Source organism: Lampetra fluviatilis, chromosome 74 (genome assembly GCF_964198595.1).
Source record: "Lampetra fluviatilis chromosome 74, kcLamFluv1.1, whole genome shotgun sequence".
NCBI classification, from domain to species: Eukaryota; Metazoa; Chordata; class Hyperoartia; order Petromyzontiformes; family Petromyzontidae; genus Lampetra; species Lampetra fluviatilis.
Genome location: NC_136348.1, coordinates 1,570,741 through 1,588,971, shown reverse-complemented (window position 1 = coordinate 1,588,971; position 18,231 = coordinate 1,570,741). Strand labels below are relative to the sequence as shown.

Below are 18,231 nucleotides of genomic sequence, written 5' to 3'. Positions count from 1 at the left end.
GCCTCCAAACCCCGGCGTCCAGTCTCCTGGAACATTATTACACCTACGTGACTTTACCGAAAGAACCAAAGAGTATAAAATTTCTAATACTGTCCCTCCGTGTTAAAAATTACGTATTAAAAAACTATTTTATAGTCGTCTAATGTTGATTTTGCTTCTGGAGAATGTTATATTTGAATCTCATTCAAATTTTTGGCCAGCCACCACCTCGTTTGCCGCAGCGACTTTAATAGCTGCTCTCAAACAACACTGTCACCAATAGTGGTTTATGGGCTAGGGTGTTAAGCGGACAATCAGTCGTTTTGGGCAAGGCGTATGGGATAATACACACCTCTGTTATCCCATAAACACAATACACAGCAGCGGGAAGGCTGCCTTGTTGGGGAGATGTAGTTTGGGTAAGGCGCTTTGACTGGAGTTCGGCGATGTGACTGGGTGATCACACGGATTCCGAAAAGCAGCTTAGACGATACGATCCACTGCGCTCCATCTCGCCACATGGACAACGACATTCTAGTTTCAAAAAAATTACATTGATTCGACACATTCAGTGGACAGTGTGATTCTAATACGACTAGCGGGATTCGAATAATTGTAATTCGATTCTAATCCTGCACATCCTACCCCTGGTTCGCATATTCACTTATCATACGTACGACCACAGTGTGAGAGATTAGCATGATGTTAATGTAAGAAATAAGCATGTAACCGTAGAAAAGGAGGAGAGCTGCCTCCTCGACGAGGAAGTGCAACCCAACGGGTGCAATCCAAAGGGCATGAGAGCATGATTTATAATATTATATGTTTGAGTTTAACATGTGAGAGTTTACAATGTCTGAGTTGATCAAATGCGCCGATCAAGGGCGTCAATCGGGTGCGATTGATCATAGTTTTTGATCAAAGGCATTATCCCATCACGGAACACCACATCCCTGCGTATATAACAGCAAATAAAGCAACTACAGCAGCAACAACGATATCAGCAACGACAACAGGAGCAACATCACATTTCGAGGGCAATGCAGCTACTTCTGATTCTGATTTTTCTGCTGCCCGGCAGGACCCCACACGTCTTTGTAAATGATTGCTATGATCATGTCTGAGCTGAGGTTTGAGCGAATAAAGTTTACTTTGTCTCACCATAACTGTGTGTGGGTTAGTGTCATATGGGCTAGGCGAATACTACTCATTAATGAACTCGCACTCCTTTATGACCGACATTGTACTAATTTTGGTTGATCGAGTAGAACCAGGCACGTGCCATGTCCAGGCGAATGATTATAAACAATAGTGTCCTTAAATATAATGCTAAAATTAACGTTAACACTGGATTCAACGTGCACCTCTTAACAACTGCCTCGCATTTACGACAAATGATTGCATTTGCACATAACATACATTCAAGCACAGTAAAATGCTAATACTATTGTTATTCTAGGAATTCTAATGCGATTCTTACCCTGCACCTCCCACAATTCGCATATCCGATCCCCGGTTCGATTGAACGAACACTTTACATACATATGAGCAAAGTGCAAATATAATACTTCTAATGAGATGTGAATACCGTATCCATAAATTGCCTAAATATGAAAATGCGTCGTTAAACCCGCCACCACCCAACACACCTAATAAGTAAGGGTTGTCACGTCCAGCACAATGGTGTGTTTGAGAGCCAAGCCACAACATATACAATCTGAGTACGACGTTTCGCCAGTAATTACAACAATTTTCATTAGGCGACGGCCAGTTTTGTGGAGACGTCCTCCTGTTTTGTTCCGTAAATAGAGAGGTAGATGTGATGACAAAACGTGTGTGCTCTTCTTGCGCGAAGTGGGGGAGGGGGGGTGTTAATGGATACATATATATATATGGCTATGGGTACCCATTGCCGTTTGGGTAATGTATATGGTAATCAACGTACATTAGGCATGCGAATTAAGTGAACCCATTGACCTTGTACTTCCTGTCGATTGTGTGTACTAAAATAACCGTGCCAACGGTAATCCTAATTGAAGAATAGTGACTGGAATAGACATGCTTTAGTAACGAATTGTCATGTTCTGTTTAAGTGACAAACCTTACTATTTTCATGTGGCGGGTTTAACAAAATATATTTTTTACTTACGCAATTTAACCCAAAAACCTGTTCGATTTAACATATACTATACATATTTATGAGCAGAGTGCTATTCTAATACTTATAATGAGATTTTAATACCGTACCTCCGTTAATGGTGTAATAAATTATTAAACCAGTTTATAGTAGTTTAATGTTTAGTGCTATCGTTTATAATGTTACAGTTGACATGTTATAGAGTACAGGTGATCTCCAGTATACTTCGGGATTAGGGACCAGAATGCTGCGAAACGATTTATAACGGGGCCATTCGCGTCTAGGAACATGTTAATGGGGAGACAGCCAAGATGCTGCTCGTTAAGGGCAGACTTGTGTGACGGTGATTAGCGAATAGTACCGAATAATTAACTCACACTCATTTATGACAAGATTTGTCGTAATTTTGGTTCATTACGGAGAACAAGACACCTGCTATGTTGACGAATTCTTAGTACATATAGTGTACTTACCTATATTGCTCAAATATCGTTAACACTAGAATAAACTCTTAGCCATCCTATCACGTTGCTTCAAATATGCTCTAGGTTGAGTGTCCTGATGTGGTCTGAAGCATTTACTGTGATTAAATTGAAGCATTCAAAGCGGTCCACAACCCTGAATTGTGCAGCTTGGAATAATGGAGGAATTCGAATAATTTTTTTTTGTTTTTTTGAACCTGAGGCCATAATTAGGAGGTACATCACAAGCGAAAGCGATAGTATTTGCCAAGAATATCTTCATTAATCGAGAACGAAAGTAAGAAGTTCGAAGGCTGTCAAATACCGCACCATTTACGAGTTGGTTCTTTGGGGCTGTACAATGTGTCGAGTTGAAGGTGCTAGGTGTTTTCTTCTTCTAACAGCTACTAACGTGCGTGTGATGACTGTTTTTAGGATTTGTCCATTGTTGTTGTTTTTTTTTTTAGGCTTTTTTTCTTGAGTTCTGTCACTTGAGTGTTGCAGTTTGAGAATTCGTCTAGTGACAGTGGTGTTTTGCTAAGTATTACATATAAATATTCCGTATTTTGAAATATAATTTAATTTCGGGTTTGTCTATGGCAGTATATAGTGCGGGGTAGATCCGTGTGAGTTTAGCTGGAGGCATATTAAAAAAAGAAAAATTGCGGCCTAGAATTGTAATGTATGACTTACTGTTGGTAGCTCAGCTTATTGGAGAGTATATTTAGCATATTGATAATATTGATGTAGTTTATATTTTAGTTTTTTACGTGGTGGTATGGCAGCTGCAGCTCCTTATTATTTAAATTCCTTCCCTTTATTACTGCTAACCCCAATTCCTCCCTTACTTCCTGCTAATCCTACATAATGCACTGGCATAATATGACTTTGAGACCCCCCCCCACCTCCTACACATTCCACAAGTAGTGACTAATCCCCTATCTGCATTTGCCATAAATATTCTAAATTCATCTGTTGATATGCAAATTCCCTTGTCAAGGCGCCCTTCCCCCTCCAGCTTAAATATACGCTGCCAAGCTTGGTGGTGTTCATTCAGACGCTTTCCGACAGCCCTGTTCTTCACCTGAGGACGGCTGCCTGCGTTGTGGCCGAAACGTCGTGATAATTTTTTTATTCTGTTTTATTTGTATTATTTTATTATTTCCCTTCTACGTAACTTTACCGAAAGAACCAAGAAGATAACCTACACACAGTTATGGTTAAACAAAGTAATATTTAGTCACTTAATTCTCAGTTCAGACGTGATCATCGCAATCATTTCCAGCCCGGCCACAAACAGCCGGGAAGCAGAAGCAGCAGAATCAGAAGTAGCTGCGTCGCCCTCGAAATGTGATGTTGCTGCTTCTGTTGCTGTTATATACGCAGGGAGGTGGTGTTCCATGGTGGGATTACGCCTTTGATCAAAGACTCTGATCAAACGCTCTAACATAGTGAAACATAATATTATAACCTATGAACGCTGTAAAATACTTTTTACTGTTATAGTGGGATTATAATCGCATAAGAATAATTAGAAGCGCACTGTCCTAAAATTAGAATCACACTGGTGTCTTATGTATGGTAAGTGAATATGCGAACCGGGTATAGGATATGCAGGATTAGAATCGAATTACAATTATTCGAATCCCACTAGTCGTCAATTTGTGATTGTTATAATAATTGTAACGATTCATAATCTTATGAGTTTATAATGGGTTTGTGCATGATTCTTATACGACCACACTGTTATTCTAATGATATTATAATACCTTACCTCCGTGTTATCGTTTATAGTATTACAGTTTACATGTTATAGAGTACAGTTTATCCCCGGCACAATTCGGGATTAAGGACTGGTACGTTGAGAAACGATTAACTACGGGACCTTTCCCCTCAAGAAACACGTGTTAATCGGGTAGACAGCAAAGATGCTGCCGGTTAAGGGCACACTTGTGTGACGGAGATCCTCCACCTGAAACTCGCTTAACATGTTTTTGCCAGGAACATTATAAAATAAAGAACGGACAAACATTTGTTAAAAATACGTTTTTATTCATCTGCAATCATTTTTACTTCAAAACTCGAAGGGAATATTTATTATGTCCTATGTTCACACATTTCCAGTACAATGCAAACCATTTCCGTTCCAGGAATACCAAAGCGTTAAAGTATCATTCCCCATGATTTCCTTATTAGTTCACCACATTGGTTCACTGTGCGTCTATGTTGAAGTCAAGGCCATATATCCAACGAACGCGTCATCAATGTACATCCATAAATCGTATATCTAAAGTCGATTAATACCAACCAAAAAAAGCTATATACTTGAAAAAAACTTTAAAATGTTGAGTAAAGATATACTTCCAGACGCATTCCAACTTTAGCTCAACAGGAACACTTAACGACTACAATTGAACCCTCTCACAACCAGTGCTCATCACACCACTTCGGCAAGTAATCCGATAACATTACAAACCACCACTGGGCACGTCATTAAACTCTCATAAAAACTGTAAAACTAAAATGGTCAAAATTACCCACAAAAGTACTCGATACGGCTTAATAGGTATAACCACATTACATAATATTTTTTCAGTCACCCCGAGCTCTCTGGTTGACTCTCGAGCCACTCCATTACATCCAGCCATCTCTCGGGATCCAACTGCATGGGATCGAAGGTGGAAACTTCGTCAGGACTCATTGCAGCACCATGAATTTCAGCTTTTGATTTCATTTTCCTATCATTGTGGACCTTCTGATGCCTGTTCATGGTTGACGAGTGTGCAAATGCCTTCCCACACACAGAGCACAGGAATGGCTTCTCGCCCGTGTGTGTTCTCTGGTGACTCTGAAGATGTGATGAGTTTGTAAATGTCTTCCCACACACAGGGCACAGGAATGTCTTCTCGCCCGTGTGTGTTCTCTGATGAGTTTGAAGAGTTGATGCCTGCGCAAATGTCTTCCCACATACAGGGCACAGGAATGGCCTCTCGCCCAAGTGTGTTTTCTTATGATCTTTAAGAGTTGATGACCGTGCAAATGTCTGCCCACACACAGAGCAAAGGAATGGCTTCTCGCCCGTGTGTGTTCTCTGATGAGTTTGAAGAGTTGATGCCTGTGCAAATGTCTTCCCACATACAGGGCACAGGAATGGCTTCTCGCCCGTGTGTGTTTTCTGGTGACTCTGAAGATGTGATGAATGTGCAAATGTCTTCCCACACACAGAGCAATTGAATGGCTTCTTGCATCCGTGTGCGTGGGGCTGTGGAGAGCGTCTCTGCTCCATGTGAGCGTAGTAACAGCAGCGGTGTTATCGAGTCAAGGATGTTTAGCGTTGAGTTTTGGATTTTGTTGACTGCTAAAACAAGAACGAGTTTATCCGCGACAATAGACACTTACTTGGAGATTCACGGTATTTCGATGTCTGGAACCCGTCTGAAGATGTCGCCACGAACTCTCCCGACGCAAAGTCGCCTAACTGTCGACTCAGCAATTGTGCTCGCCAGGCTGCGTTGTCTCGCGGTTGAAGAGTGATCAGCAGAGCGACGAGTCGAGCGTCCAACCTCATCAAGTTTCCTCTCGAAATGGCATTGAGCTCTGCTTCTGAGCCGCCTTATAACTCCCCCCCTAGGATCCAATCCTTTGTCTTTCAGGATATTTGCATTCGAAAGTTAATTTTGGAATGCACAATCCGCATGCCTATTAACATACCGAAGGGTAATGTGCCCATTGTGCTTCATGTATGAATATGTAAGTGCATCTCAGTGTGTAATTGTGCGCTTATTTTGAATAAATGGAAAAACTTTGTCCTCGATTTAAAGTGAATGCAGAGAAATTAGCATGTAACTTTAGAAAAGGAAGAGAGCGGCCTTCTCGACGAGGGAGTGAAACCCAATAGGTAATATTCTTTTACAGCGTTACAATGGATAGGTTGTAGTTCATAGGTTATAATATTACGTTTCACTATGTTAGAGCTTAACATGTGAGAGTATACAATGTCAGATCAAATACGACGATCAAGGGCGTCAATCGGTTGAGTTTGATCAGAGGCTTTAATCAAAGGCGTCATCCCATCACGGGACACCACCTCCCTGCGTTTATCACAGCAACAGAAGCAACTACAACAGCAACAACAGCAGCGACAACAACAGCAGCAACATCACATTTCGAGGGCGACGCAGCTACTTCCGATTCTGCTGCCCAGCTGTTTGTAGTCGGGACCTGCTCTCGCAGGACCCCACACGTCTTTGGAAATGATTGCGATGATCATGTCTGAGCTGAGAATTAAGTCACTCAAGATTACTTTGTTTAACCATAACTTTAGGTAGGTTAGTGTCATAGGGGCTCTGTGAATACTACTCATGAATGAAATCACACTCCTGTATGACCAACATTGTACTAAATTTGGTTGATCGAGTAGAACAAGGCACGTGCCACGTCCAGACAAATTCCTATCAACAACAGTGTCCTTTAATATGATGCTAAAATAAATGTTAACACTGGATTAAACGTGCACCTCTTAACCCCTCCCTCGCATTTACGACTAATGATGTGCATTTGCACATAACATACATTCAAGCACAATAAAATGCTAATACGACCATGTCCTGGAAACCATGGCAAGGTCATCCCATGAGGACTGCCTGGATGAAAACCAGCATGGAAGGGGCCCATTGTGGGGCCAGCTATGCTAATGACATAGTCCCGTGTGTGTGTGATGTGAGGTCTCCTGGCAGCAGTCATTCTCCGCTGTAGTCCTGGCATCTGCTGCTCAGCTTCATTCCCCAGCTGTGGTCCCAGTGGCACCGTCTCTCTGGGGAACCGTGTGGTGTGTGTAGCGAGTATCACGGGGTGGGCGGGTAGTGTGGTGATAGTGGTCACGTTTGGCACCGATGCACGACCACCGCCACCACCCCTACTGGGCGGTGGACCTGCCACCACAAAGCATCACGCGGCGGAGGAGTGAGGCGATCGCTCTCGCCACTCGAGCGAGGCCCCCTCGCTTCCTCTTCTTTTCGTGCATCTCCACCTGCACCTCTTCCATCTTCTCCTCCGTCTCATCCTCCTCCATCCCCTCTTCTTCATCCTCCACCACCATCTTCTTCTCTACCTCCTCCTCTTCTTGCACTACCTCCATCCTCCTCGCCTTCTTCTTCTCCGCTAGCACCATCTCTTCCTCCTTCATCTCCTCCTCAACTTCTGGCACCACCATCTCCACCACCGTCTTCTCTTCCTCCTCCACCACCATTGTTTCCCCTTTGTCCGTCGTCTCCATTTCCTCCACCACGACCATCTGTTCATCCTTTGTTGTCTCCTTGTCCTCCATCTCCGTATTGTCTTTCTCCTCTCCCTCCGTGTTCTCCTCCATTGTCACCATCACAATCTCGTCCTCCTTTGCCTTCTCTTCCTCCGATTTCTCCTTCTTTGTCTCTACCTCATCCTCCATTATCTCCTCCTTCACCTCTTCCTTCGTCTCCTTCTCCATAACCTCTGTCTTCACTTCAAAGGCCTGGACGAGTGAGGAGGGCTGAGCTGGCTCAGATCTGTGAAGAGACAACATGACACCGTTCCACCTTCTTGCTACGGGAGACATCGCCATCTAATAATAATAATAGTTCAATTTGTAACGCGCGCAAATTTGCAGACGTAGTGGCCGCAACTCAGAGGCGCGGAGCCAAGCTCAGAGTCGCTCAAAAGCACGATTGTAGAGGTGAGTTTTTAAGTGTCTCTTGAAGGAGGCGATTGAGGTGATGCTGCGAATGTGCAGAGGGATATTGTTCCAGACTGTTGGGGCTGCCACCGAGAAGCGGCGCATAGACATGACCATCCTGGATCTTGGTATCGAGAGGAGGTCGTGAGTCGCGCTGCGCAGGCATCTGCCGTGTGCTGAGCAGCAAGTTGTCAATAATAAAGAAAGGTACGGCGGGCAGGCGGATATGAAGGCATCGTCCGTGGGTGGAATGTGTGGCGGATTAATTCGAGCTGAATAGAAACAGCAATAACGAAATGTCCAGTGAGTGTGCTTAGTATTGGTGCTGTCATTCTCATGGCGCCAGGCTATCCTTGAGATAGGTGCAGCTGTGTCTGACACAGACTGCTGTAGTTTCACAGTAGTGGGTGGCGTTGCTGTGCAAACTTAGCTGAATAATTTGAAGTGACATTTTTTTGGTTCTGTCGGTAACTTCACGTAGGTATAAAATAAAATAAATCACGACGTTTCGATTGCAACACAAGCAATCATCATCAGGTGGGAAACCACAGTAATACATTTTCTTGCAATAACGACATGGCCATCGAAACGTCGTGATTTAATTTATTTGATTTCATACCTACGTGAATTTATCGATATAACCAAAGAGTATGGATCCCTGTAGTCACGAAAACTTCAAATCGAGATTGACATTTTTATATGTATGTTCTAATTGACCCCTTGCACATAATGTCCTAAGCATTTCAAATGGCATCGATAGAGATCCTGAACGTCCACTTTGACGGAATGGGTGTGGATCTGTGTGGTCAATGCAGCAGCAATAATAGCCAGGGCGGGAAGCAAGATCTGAACTGTAAGCGGTGAAGAATGAGTGCACGACCATTTGGTCGCTTCAACACATCCACGATTTCAAAAAAGTGTCCGTCGGTGATTTGTGGTCGAGAGAGCTACCTCCCTTGACGTCGAATGCATCTCAGAGTGCATTGCATGCGATGAGCCTCTCGCATCTCTCATCTCATCGCGTTTTAAATTGGACACCCCTCTCAGTGGTAGCCGTCGCTGTGCATTACGAGGCGACTTGGCAGCTGGCCTAGAAACGACGTATCGGACGTAACGATGACTGCAGCAGACATCGTTTTGGTCACAGCAGACATCGCGGATATCGCGATTTCCACCTGAAGGCGTTTGTGTTTTGTCCGAAACGTGATTTATTTTGTTTTATTTCTACCTACGTGACTTTACCGAAAGAACAAACGAGTATTAATTCCTGCAGTTACGAAAGCTTCAAATCAATATTAGAATATCATGGGAAGTATGATAAGCGCAATGTGCTCGTAATAGAATCACACTGCACATATGTATGCATATTACATACATACTATGGTCGTATGTAATATGTATGTCCGTTGGACATGCGAACCGGGGGTCGGATATGCGAACTGGGGGATTAGGATCGGATTAAAATGATTAGAATAACACTCTGGTCGTATTAGCATTACACTGAGCTAGAATGTATGTTATATGTAGATGCACATCGGGAGTCGTGAATGCAACCTGGGAGGTGCGCGGTTTTGATCGCATTAAAATTATTATAATAACAACGTGGTCCTATTAGAATCACGCTGTCTACTGCTGCTGATGATCGGATGGCGGCTTCCGATTCGGGCTCTGCTCTTCATTTACTCGCCTGGTTGGTGCTGTGGGACGCAGCGTCTCATCCGACAAGCGTTGTAGCAGCTGGGTGATGGCACCCGTGAGTTTGTCAACTTACTCTTCAAGTTGAGGCCGTCTCCCTCGTGGTCTCCTGTCTCTGGGCGTGCTGTGGGTTGCTCATGGCCGAGTTGGAGCTGCATGTTGAATCGGGTGTAGACGTTATTTTAGCAACATATTTAAGTACAGTGTTGTGTTTAGAATGCGTCTAGACAAGGAAGGTGACTTGTCCTACACGGGCAGCCAAAATGATTACAATTTCTGTCATCAAACAGTATGAGTTCATTCATGAGTAGTATTCGCTGAGCCATGATGACATTAACCTACATACAGTTATGATTAAACAAAGTAATATTTAGTCACTTAATTCTCAGTTCAGACGTGATCATCGCAATCATTTCCAAAGACGTGTGCGGTCCCGCGAGAGCAGGGCCCGGCTACAAATAGCCGGGCAGCAGAAGCGGCAGAATCAGAAGTAGCAGCGTTGCCCTCGAAATGTGTTGTTGCTGTTGTTGCTGCTGTAGTTGCTTCTTTTGAAGTTATATACACAGGGAGGTGGTGGTCCGTGATGGGATGACGCCTTTGATTAAAGCCTCTGATCAAACTCACCCGTTTGAAGCCCTTGATCGTCGCATTTAATCAACTCTGATATTGTAGACTCTCACATGTTAAGCTCTAACATAGCGAAACAATATTATAACCTATGAACTACCACCTATCCATTGTAACGCTGTAAAAGAATATTACCCATTGGGTTTCACTCCCTCTTCGAGAAGGACGCTCTCTTCCTTTTCTAAAGTTACATGCTAATTTCTCACGTGAACATCACTAACCCCGGCCACTTCTTTATGACCCGAGGTCTACACCCATTTCAAACCTTTTAAAACAGTCTGCCTCAGCAGCAGACCATGCTTTTCCACATGACGGACGCTTGGTTGCGCCTGAAACGTCGTGATTTATTAAATGCCTAGAACCAAAGAGTATATAATATTATAAACTATGAACTACAACCTATCCATTTTAACTCTGTAAAATACTATTAATTGTTATAGTGTATAATCACGTAAATGGAGGTATGGGATTATAATCGAGGACAATGGATGGCATGGGGAACTTGTTTTTCCAGCGCTAATCCCATTTATTCAAAATAGGCGCACAATTACACACTGAGATGCACTTACAAATTCATGCATGAAGCACAATGGGCACATTACCCTTCGGTATGTTAATATACAAGCGGATTGTACATTCCAAAATTAACAATCGAATGCAAATATCCTGAAAGACAAAGGATTGGATCCTCGGGGGGGAGTTATAAGGCGGCTCAGAAGCAGAGTTCAATGCCATTTCGAGAGGGAACTTAATGAGGTTGGACGCTCTGCTGATCGCCCTTCAACCGCGAGACAACGCAGCCTGGCGAGCACAATTGCTGTGTCGACAGTTAGGCGACTTTGCGTCGGGAAAGTTCGTTGCGACATCTTCAGACGGGTTCTAGACATCGATATACCGTGAATCTCCAAGTGTCTATTTTCGCGGATAAACTCTTAAACGTGTTTGGGATTTGTTTGCGTCTCGGTTAGACACGAATGTCGTTCTTGTTTTAGCAGTTAACAAATCGAAAACTCAACGCTAAACATCCTTGAGGCCGATAGCGTACTTTTGACTCAATAACACCGCTGCCGTTACTACGCTTACATGGAGCAGAGACGCTCTCCACAGCCCCACGCACACGGAGACAAGAAGCCATTCAATTGCTCTGTGTGTGGTAAGTCCTTTTCACGGCCATCACATCTTCAGAGCCACCAGAGAACACACACGGGTGAGAAGCCGTTCCTGTGTTCTGTGTGTGGGATAGCATTTTCACTTTCAGAAAACTGCCAACGCCATCAGAAAACACACACGGGCGAGAAGCCTTTCCTGTGCCCTGTGTGTGGGAAGGCATTTGCACATTCATCACATCTTCAGAGTCATCAGAGAACACACACTGGCGAGAAGCCGTTCCTGTGCTCTGTGTGTTGGAAGACATTTGCACGGTCATCAACTCTTCAAGATCATAAGAAAACGCACACGGGTGAGAAGCCATTCCTGTGCCCTGTGTGTGGGAAGACATTTGCTAAGTCATCAAATCTTCAGAGTCACCAGAGAACACACACGGGCGAGAAGCTATTCCTGTGCCCTGTGTGTGGGAAGACATTTGCACACTCGTCAACTCTTCAAAACCATCAGAGAACACACACGGGTGAGAAGCCGTTCTTGTGCCCTGTGTGTGGGAAGACATTTGCACAGTCATCACATCTTCAGAGTCATCAGAGAACACACACGGGCGAGAAGCCATTCCTGTGCTCTGTGTGTGGGAGAGCATTTGCACGGTCATCAGCCATGAACAGGCACCAGAAGGTCCACAATGATAGTAAACTGAAATTAAAAGCTGAAATTCAAGGTGCTGCAATGAGTCCTGAAGAAGTTTCCACCTTCGATCCCATGCAGTTGGATCCCGAGAGATGGCTGGATGTGATAGAGTGGCTCGGGGATCAAACCGAGAGCTCGGGGTGACTGAAAAAATATTATGTCATGTGGTTATACCTATTAAGCCGTATCGATAACTTTTGTGTGTAATTTTGACCATTTTAGTTTCACAGTTTTTGTGATAGTTTAATGACGTGCACAGTGGTGGTTTGTAATGTTATCGGATTACGTGCCGAAGTGGTGTGATGAGCACTGGTTGCGAGAGGGTTCAATTGTAGTCGTTAAGTGTCCCTGTTGAGCTAAAGTTGGAATGCGTCTGTAGGTACATCTTTACTCAACATTTTAAACGTTTTTGTCAAGTATATAGCTTTTTTTGATTGCTATTAATCGACTTTAGATAGACGATTTCAGGATGTATATTGATGACGCGTTCGTTGGATATATGGCCTTGACTTCAACATAGACGCACAGTGAACAAATGTGGTGAACTAATAAGGAAATCATGGGGAATGATACTTTAACACTTTGGTATTCCTGGAACGGAAATAGTTTGCATTGTACTGGAAATGTGTGAACATAGGATGTAATAAATATTCCCTTCGAGTTTTGACGTAAAAATGATTGCAGATGAATAAAAACGTATTTTTAACAAATGTTTGTCCGGTCTTTATTTTATAATGTTCCTAGAAAAAACATGTTAAGATAATTTCAGGTGGAGGATCTCCATCACACAAGTGTGCCCTTAACCGGCAGCATCTTGGCTGTCTACCCGATTAACACGTGTTCCTTGAGGGGAAAGGTCCCCGTAGTTAATCGTTCATCAACGTACCAGTCACTTATCCCGAAGTATGTCGGGGATAAACTGTACTTTAAAACATGTAAACTGTAATACTATAAACTATAACACTAAACATTAAACGATTGTTAACTAGTGTTTTAATTTATAACCATATAAACGGAGTGAAGGTATTATAATATCATTAGAAGCATTAGAATCACAGTGTGGTCGTATAAGAATCACGCACAAACCCATTCTTAACTCATGATATTATGAATCACAAATTGTGACAAAGCGAAATTCCCACAAGCAAAACACCACGCTCACGTGACGAATTCTTAAACAAACTGCAACACTCAAGTGACAGACCTAAAAAAAACGCGGCAAAAAAAAAACAACCTCAATGGACACACGCACGTTAGTAGCTGTTAGAAGAAGACAACACCTAGCACCTTCAACTAGACACATTATACAGCCAACTCGTAAATGGGGCGGTATATGACAGCCTTCGCTGCTGTCGATGGGGCCAAGCAGCGAGTGTTTGACTCAGTCGTTTCAGAATCCGTGTCAAGGATTCATAATCTTAGGTTCTTTCGGTAAAGTAACGTAGGTAAAAATAATAATAAAAGAAAATAATAAATTAAAATAACTAAATTAAATCATGACGTTTCGGAAGCATCCGTGTGCGTGGGGCTGTGGAGAGCGTCTCTGCTCCATGTGAGCGTAGTAACAGCAGCGGTGTTATCGAGTCAAGGATGTTTAGCGTTGAGTTTTGGATTTTGTTGACTGCTAAAACAAGAACGAGTTTATCCGCGACAATAGACACTTACTTGGAGATTCACGGTATTTCGATGTCTGGAACCCGTCTGAAGATGTCGCCACGAACTCTCCCGACGCAAAGTCGCCTAACTGTCGACTCAGCAATTGTGCTCGCCAGGCTGCGTTGTCTCGCGGTTGAAGAGTGATCAGCAGAGCGACGAGTCGAGCGTCCAACCTCATCAAGTTTCCTCTCGAAATGGCATTGAGCTCTGCTTCTGAGCCGCCTTATAACTCCCCCCCTAGGATCCAATCCTTTGTCTTTCAGGATATTTGCATTCGAAAGTTAATTTTGGAATGCACAATCCGCATGCCTATTAACATACCGAAGGGTAATGTGCCCATTGTGCTTCATGTATGAATATGTAAGTGCATCTCAGTGTGTAATTGTGCGCTTATTTTGAATAAATGGAAAAACTTTGTCCTCGATTTAAAGTGAATGCAGAGAAATTAGCATGTAACTTTAGAAAAGGAAGAGAGCGGCCTTCTCGACGAGGGAGTGAAACCCAATAGGTAATATTCTTTTACAGCGTTACAATGGATAGGTTGTAGTTCATAGGTTATAATATTACGTTTCACTATGTTAGAGCTTAACATGTGAGAGTATACAATGTCAGATCAAATACGACGATCAAGGGCGTCAATCGGTTGAGTTTGATCAGAGGCTTTAATCAAAGGCGTCATCCCATCACGGGACACCACCTCCCTGCGTTTATCACAGCAACAGAAGCAACTACAACAGCAACAACAGCAGCGACAACAACAGCAGCAACATCACATTTCGAGGGCGACGCAGCTACTTCCGATTCTGCTGCCCAGCTGTTTGTAGTCGGGACCTGCTCTCGCAGGACCCCACACGTCTTTGGAAATGATTGCGATGATCATGTCTGAGCTGAGAATTAAGTCACTCAAGATTACTTTGTTTAACCATAACTTTAGGTAGGTTAGTGTCATAGGGGCTCTGTGAATACTACTCATGAATGAAATCACACTCCTGTATGACCAACATTGTACTAAATTTGGTTGATCGAGTAGAACAAGGCACGTGCCACGTCCAGACAAATTCCTATCAACAACAGTGTCCTTTAATATGATGCTAAAATAAATGTTAACACTGGATTAAACGTGCACCTCTTAACCCCTCCCTCGCATTTACGACTAATGATGTGCATTTGCACATAACATACATTCAAGCACAATAAAATGCTAATACGACCATGTCCTGGAAACCATGGCAAGGTCATCCCATGAGGACTGCCTGGATGAAAACCAGCATGGAAGGGGCCCATTGTGGGGCCAGCTATGCTAATGACATAGTCCCGTGTGTGTGTGATGTGAGGTCTCCTGGCAGCAGTCATTCTCCGCTGTAGTCCTGGCATCTGCTGCTCAGCTTCATTCCCCAGCTGTGGTCCCAGTGGCACCGTCTCTCTGGGGAACCGTGTGGTGTGTGTAGCGAGTATCACGGGGTGGGCGGGTAGTGTGGTGATAGTGGTCACGTTTGGCACCGATGCACGACCACCGCCACCACCCCTACTGGGCGGTGGACCTGCCACCACAAAGCATCACGCGGCGGAGGAGTGAGGCGATCGCTCTCGCCACTCGAGCGAGGCCCCCTCGCTTCCTCTTCTTTTCGTGCATCTCCACCTGCACCTCTTCCATCTTCTCCTCCGTCTCATCCTCCTCCATCCCCTCTTCTTCATCCTCCACCACCATCTTCTTCTCTACCTCCTCCTCTTCTTGCACTACCTCCATCCTCCTCGCCTTCTTCTTCTCCGCTAGCACCATCTCTTCCTCCTTCATCTCCTCCTCAACTTCTGGCACCACCATCTCCACCACCGTCTTCTCTTCCTCCTCCACCACCATTGTTTCCCCTTTGTCCGTCGTCTCCATTTCCTCCACCACGACCATCTGTTCATCCTTTGTTGTCTCCTTGTCCTCCATCTCCGTATTGTCTTTCTCCTCTCCCTCCGTGTTCTCCTCCATTGTCACCATCACAATCTCGTCCTCCTTTGCCTTCTCTTCCTCCGATTTCTCCTTCTTTGTCTCTACCTCATCCTCCATTATCTCCTCCTTCACCTCTTCCTTCGTCTCCTTCTCCATAACCTCTGTCTTCACTTCAAAGGCCTGGACGAGTGAGGAGGGCTGAGCTGGCTCAGATCTGTGAAGAGACAACATGACACCGTTCCACCTTCTTGCTACGGGAGACATCGCCATCTAATAATAATAATAGTTCAATTTGTAACGCGCGCAAATTTGCAGACGTAGTGGCCGCAACTCAGAGGCGCGGAGCCAAGCTCAGAGTCGCTCAAAAGCACGATTGTAGAGGTGAGTTTTTAAGTGTCTCTTGAAGGAGGCGATTGAGGTGATGCTGCGAATGTGCAGAGGGATATTGTTCCAGACTGTTGGGGCTGCCACCGAGAAGCGGCGCATAGACATGACCATCCTGGATCTTGGTATCGAGAGGAGGTCGTGAGTCGCGCTGCGCAGGCATCTGCCGTGTGCTGAGCAGCAAGTTGTCAATAATAAAGAAAGGTACGGCGGGCAGGCGGATATGAAGGCATCGTCCGTGGGTGGAATGTGTGGCGGATTAATTCGAGCTGAATAGAAACAGCAATAACGAAATGTCCAGTGAGTGTGCTTAGTATTGGTGCTGTCATTCTCATGGCGCCAGGCTATCCTTGAGATAGGTGCAGCTGTGTCTGACACAGACTGCTGTAGTTTCACAGTAGTGGGTGGCGTTGCTGTGCAAACTTAGCTGAATAATTTGAAGTGACATTTTTTTGGTTCTGTCGGTAACTTCACGTAGGTATAAAATAAAATAAATCACGACGTTTCGATTGCAACACAAGCAATCATCATCAGGTGGGAAACCACAGTAATACATTTTCTTGCAATAACGACATGGCCATCGAAACGTCGTGATTTAATTTATTTGATTTCATACCTACGTGAATTTATCGATATAACCAAAGAGTATGGATCCCTGTAGTCACGAAAACTTCAAATCGAGATTGACATTTTTATATGTATGTTCTAATTGACCCCTTGCACATAATGTCCTAAGCATTTCAAATGGCATCGATAGAGATCCTGAACGTCCACTTTGACGGAATGGGTGTGGATCTGTGTGGTCAATGCAGCAGCAATAATAGCCAGGGCGGGAAGCAAGATCTGAACTGTAAGCGGTGAAGAATGAGTGCACGACCATTTGGTCGCTTCAACACATCCACGATTTCAAAAAAGTGTCCGTCGGTGATTTGTGGTCGAGAGAGCTACCTCCCTTGACGTCGAATGCATCTCAGAGTGCATTGCATGCGATGAGCCTCTCGCATCTCTCATCTCATCGCGTTTTAAATTGGACACCCCTCTCAGTGGTAGCCGTCGCTGTGCATTACGAGGCGACTTGGCAGCTGGCCTAGAAACGACGTATCGGACGTAACGATGACTGCAGCAGACATCGTTTTGGTCACAGCAGACATCGCGGATATCGCGATTTCCACCTGAAGGCGTTTGTGTTTTGTCCGAAACGTGATTTATTTTGTTTTATTTCTACCTACGTGACTTTACCGAAAGAACAAACGAGTATTAATTCCTGCAGTTACGAAAGCTTCAAATCAATATTAGAATATCATGGGAAGTATGATAAGCGCAATGTGCTCGTAATAGAATCACACTGCACATATGTATGCATATTACATACATACTATGGTCGTATGTAATATGTATGTCCGTTGGACATGCGAACCGGGGGTCGGATATGCGAACTGGGGGATTAGGATCGGATTAAAATGATTAGAATAACACTCTGGTCGTATTAGCATTACACTGAGCTAGAATGTATGTTATATGTAGATGCACATCGGGAGTCGTGAATGCAACCTGGGAGGTGCGCGGTTTTGATCGCATTAAAATTATTATAATAACAACGTGGTCCTATTAGAATCACGCTGTCTACTGCTGCTGATGATCGGATGGCGGCTTCCGATTCGGGCTCTGCTCTTCATTTACTCGCCTGGTTGGTGCTGTGGGACGCAGCGTCTCATCCGACAAGCGTTGTAGCAGCTGGGTGATGGCACCCGTGAGTTTGTCAACTTACTCTTCAAGTTGAGGCCGTCTCCCTCGTGGTCTCCTGTCTCTGGGCGTGCTGTGGGTTGCTCATGGCCGAGTTGGAGCT

At 44.2% G+C, this 18,231-nt stretch overlaps 2 protein-coding genes across 2 annotated transcripts in view; one reads left to right on the top strand and one right to left on the bottom strand.

Annotated features, from left to right (window-relative positions):
- The window catches only part of LOC144953321 (uncharacterized), a 109,447-nt gene extending 101,310 nt beyond the window's left edge, over positions 1–8,137 (bottom strand). The window contains 2 exon segments of the mRNA XM_078883887.1: positions 5,369–5,854; positions 7,823–8,137. Of these exon segments, the coding sequence (XP_078740013.1) occupies positions 5,369–5,854; positions 7,823–8,137 (801 nt within the window).
- LOC144953340 (uncharacterized) overlaps positions 1–18,231 on the top strand; it is a gene marked incomplete at its 5' end in the record, with an annotated part of 276,268 nt that overhangs the window by 118,758 nt on the left and 139,279 nt on the right. Inside the window, 1 exon segment of the mRNA XM_078883903.1 lies at positions 11,738–12,407. Coding sequence (XP_078740029.1) covers positions 11,738–12,407 — 670 coding nt within the window.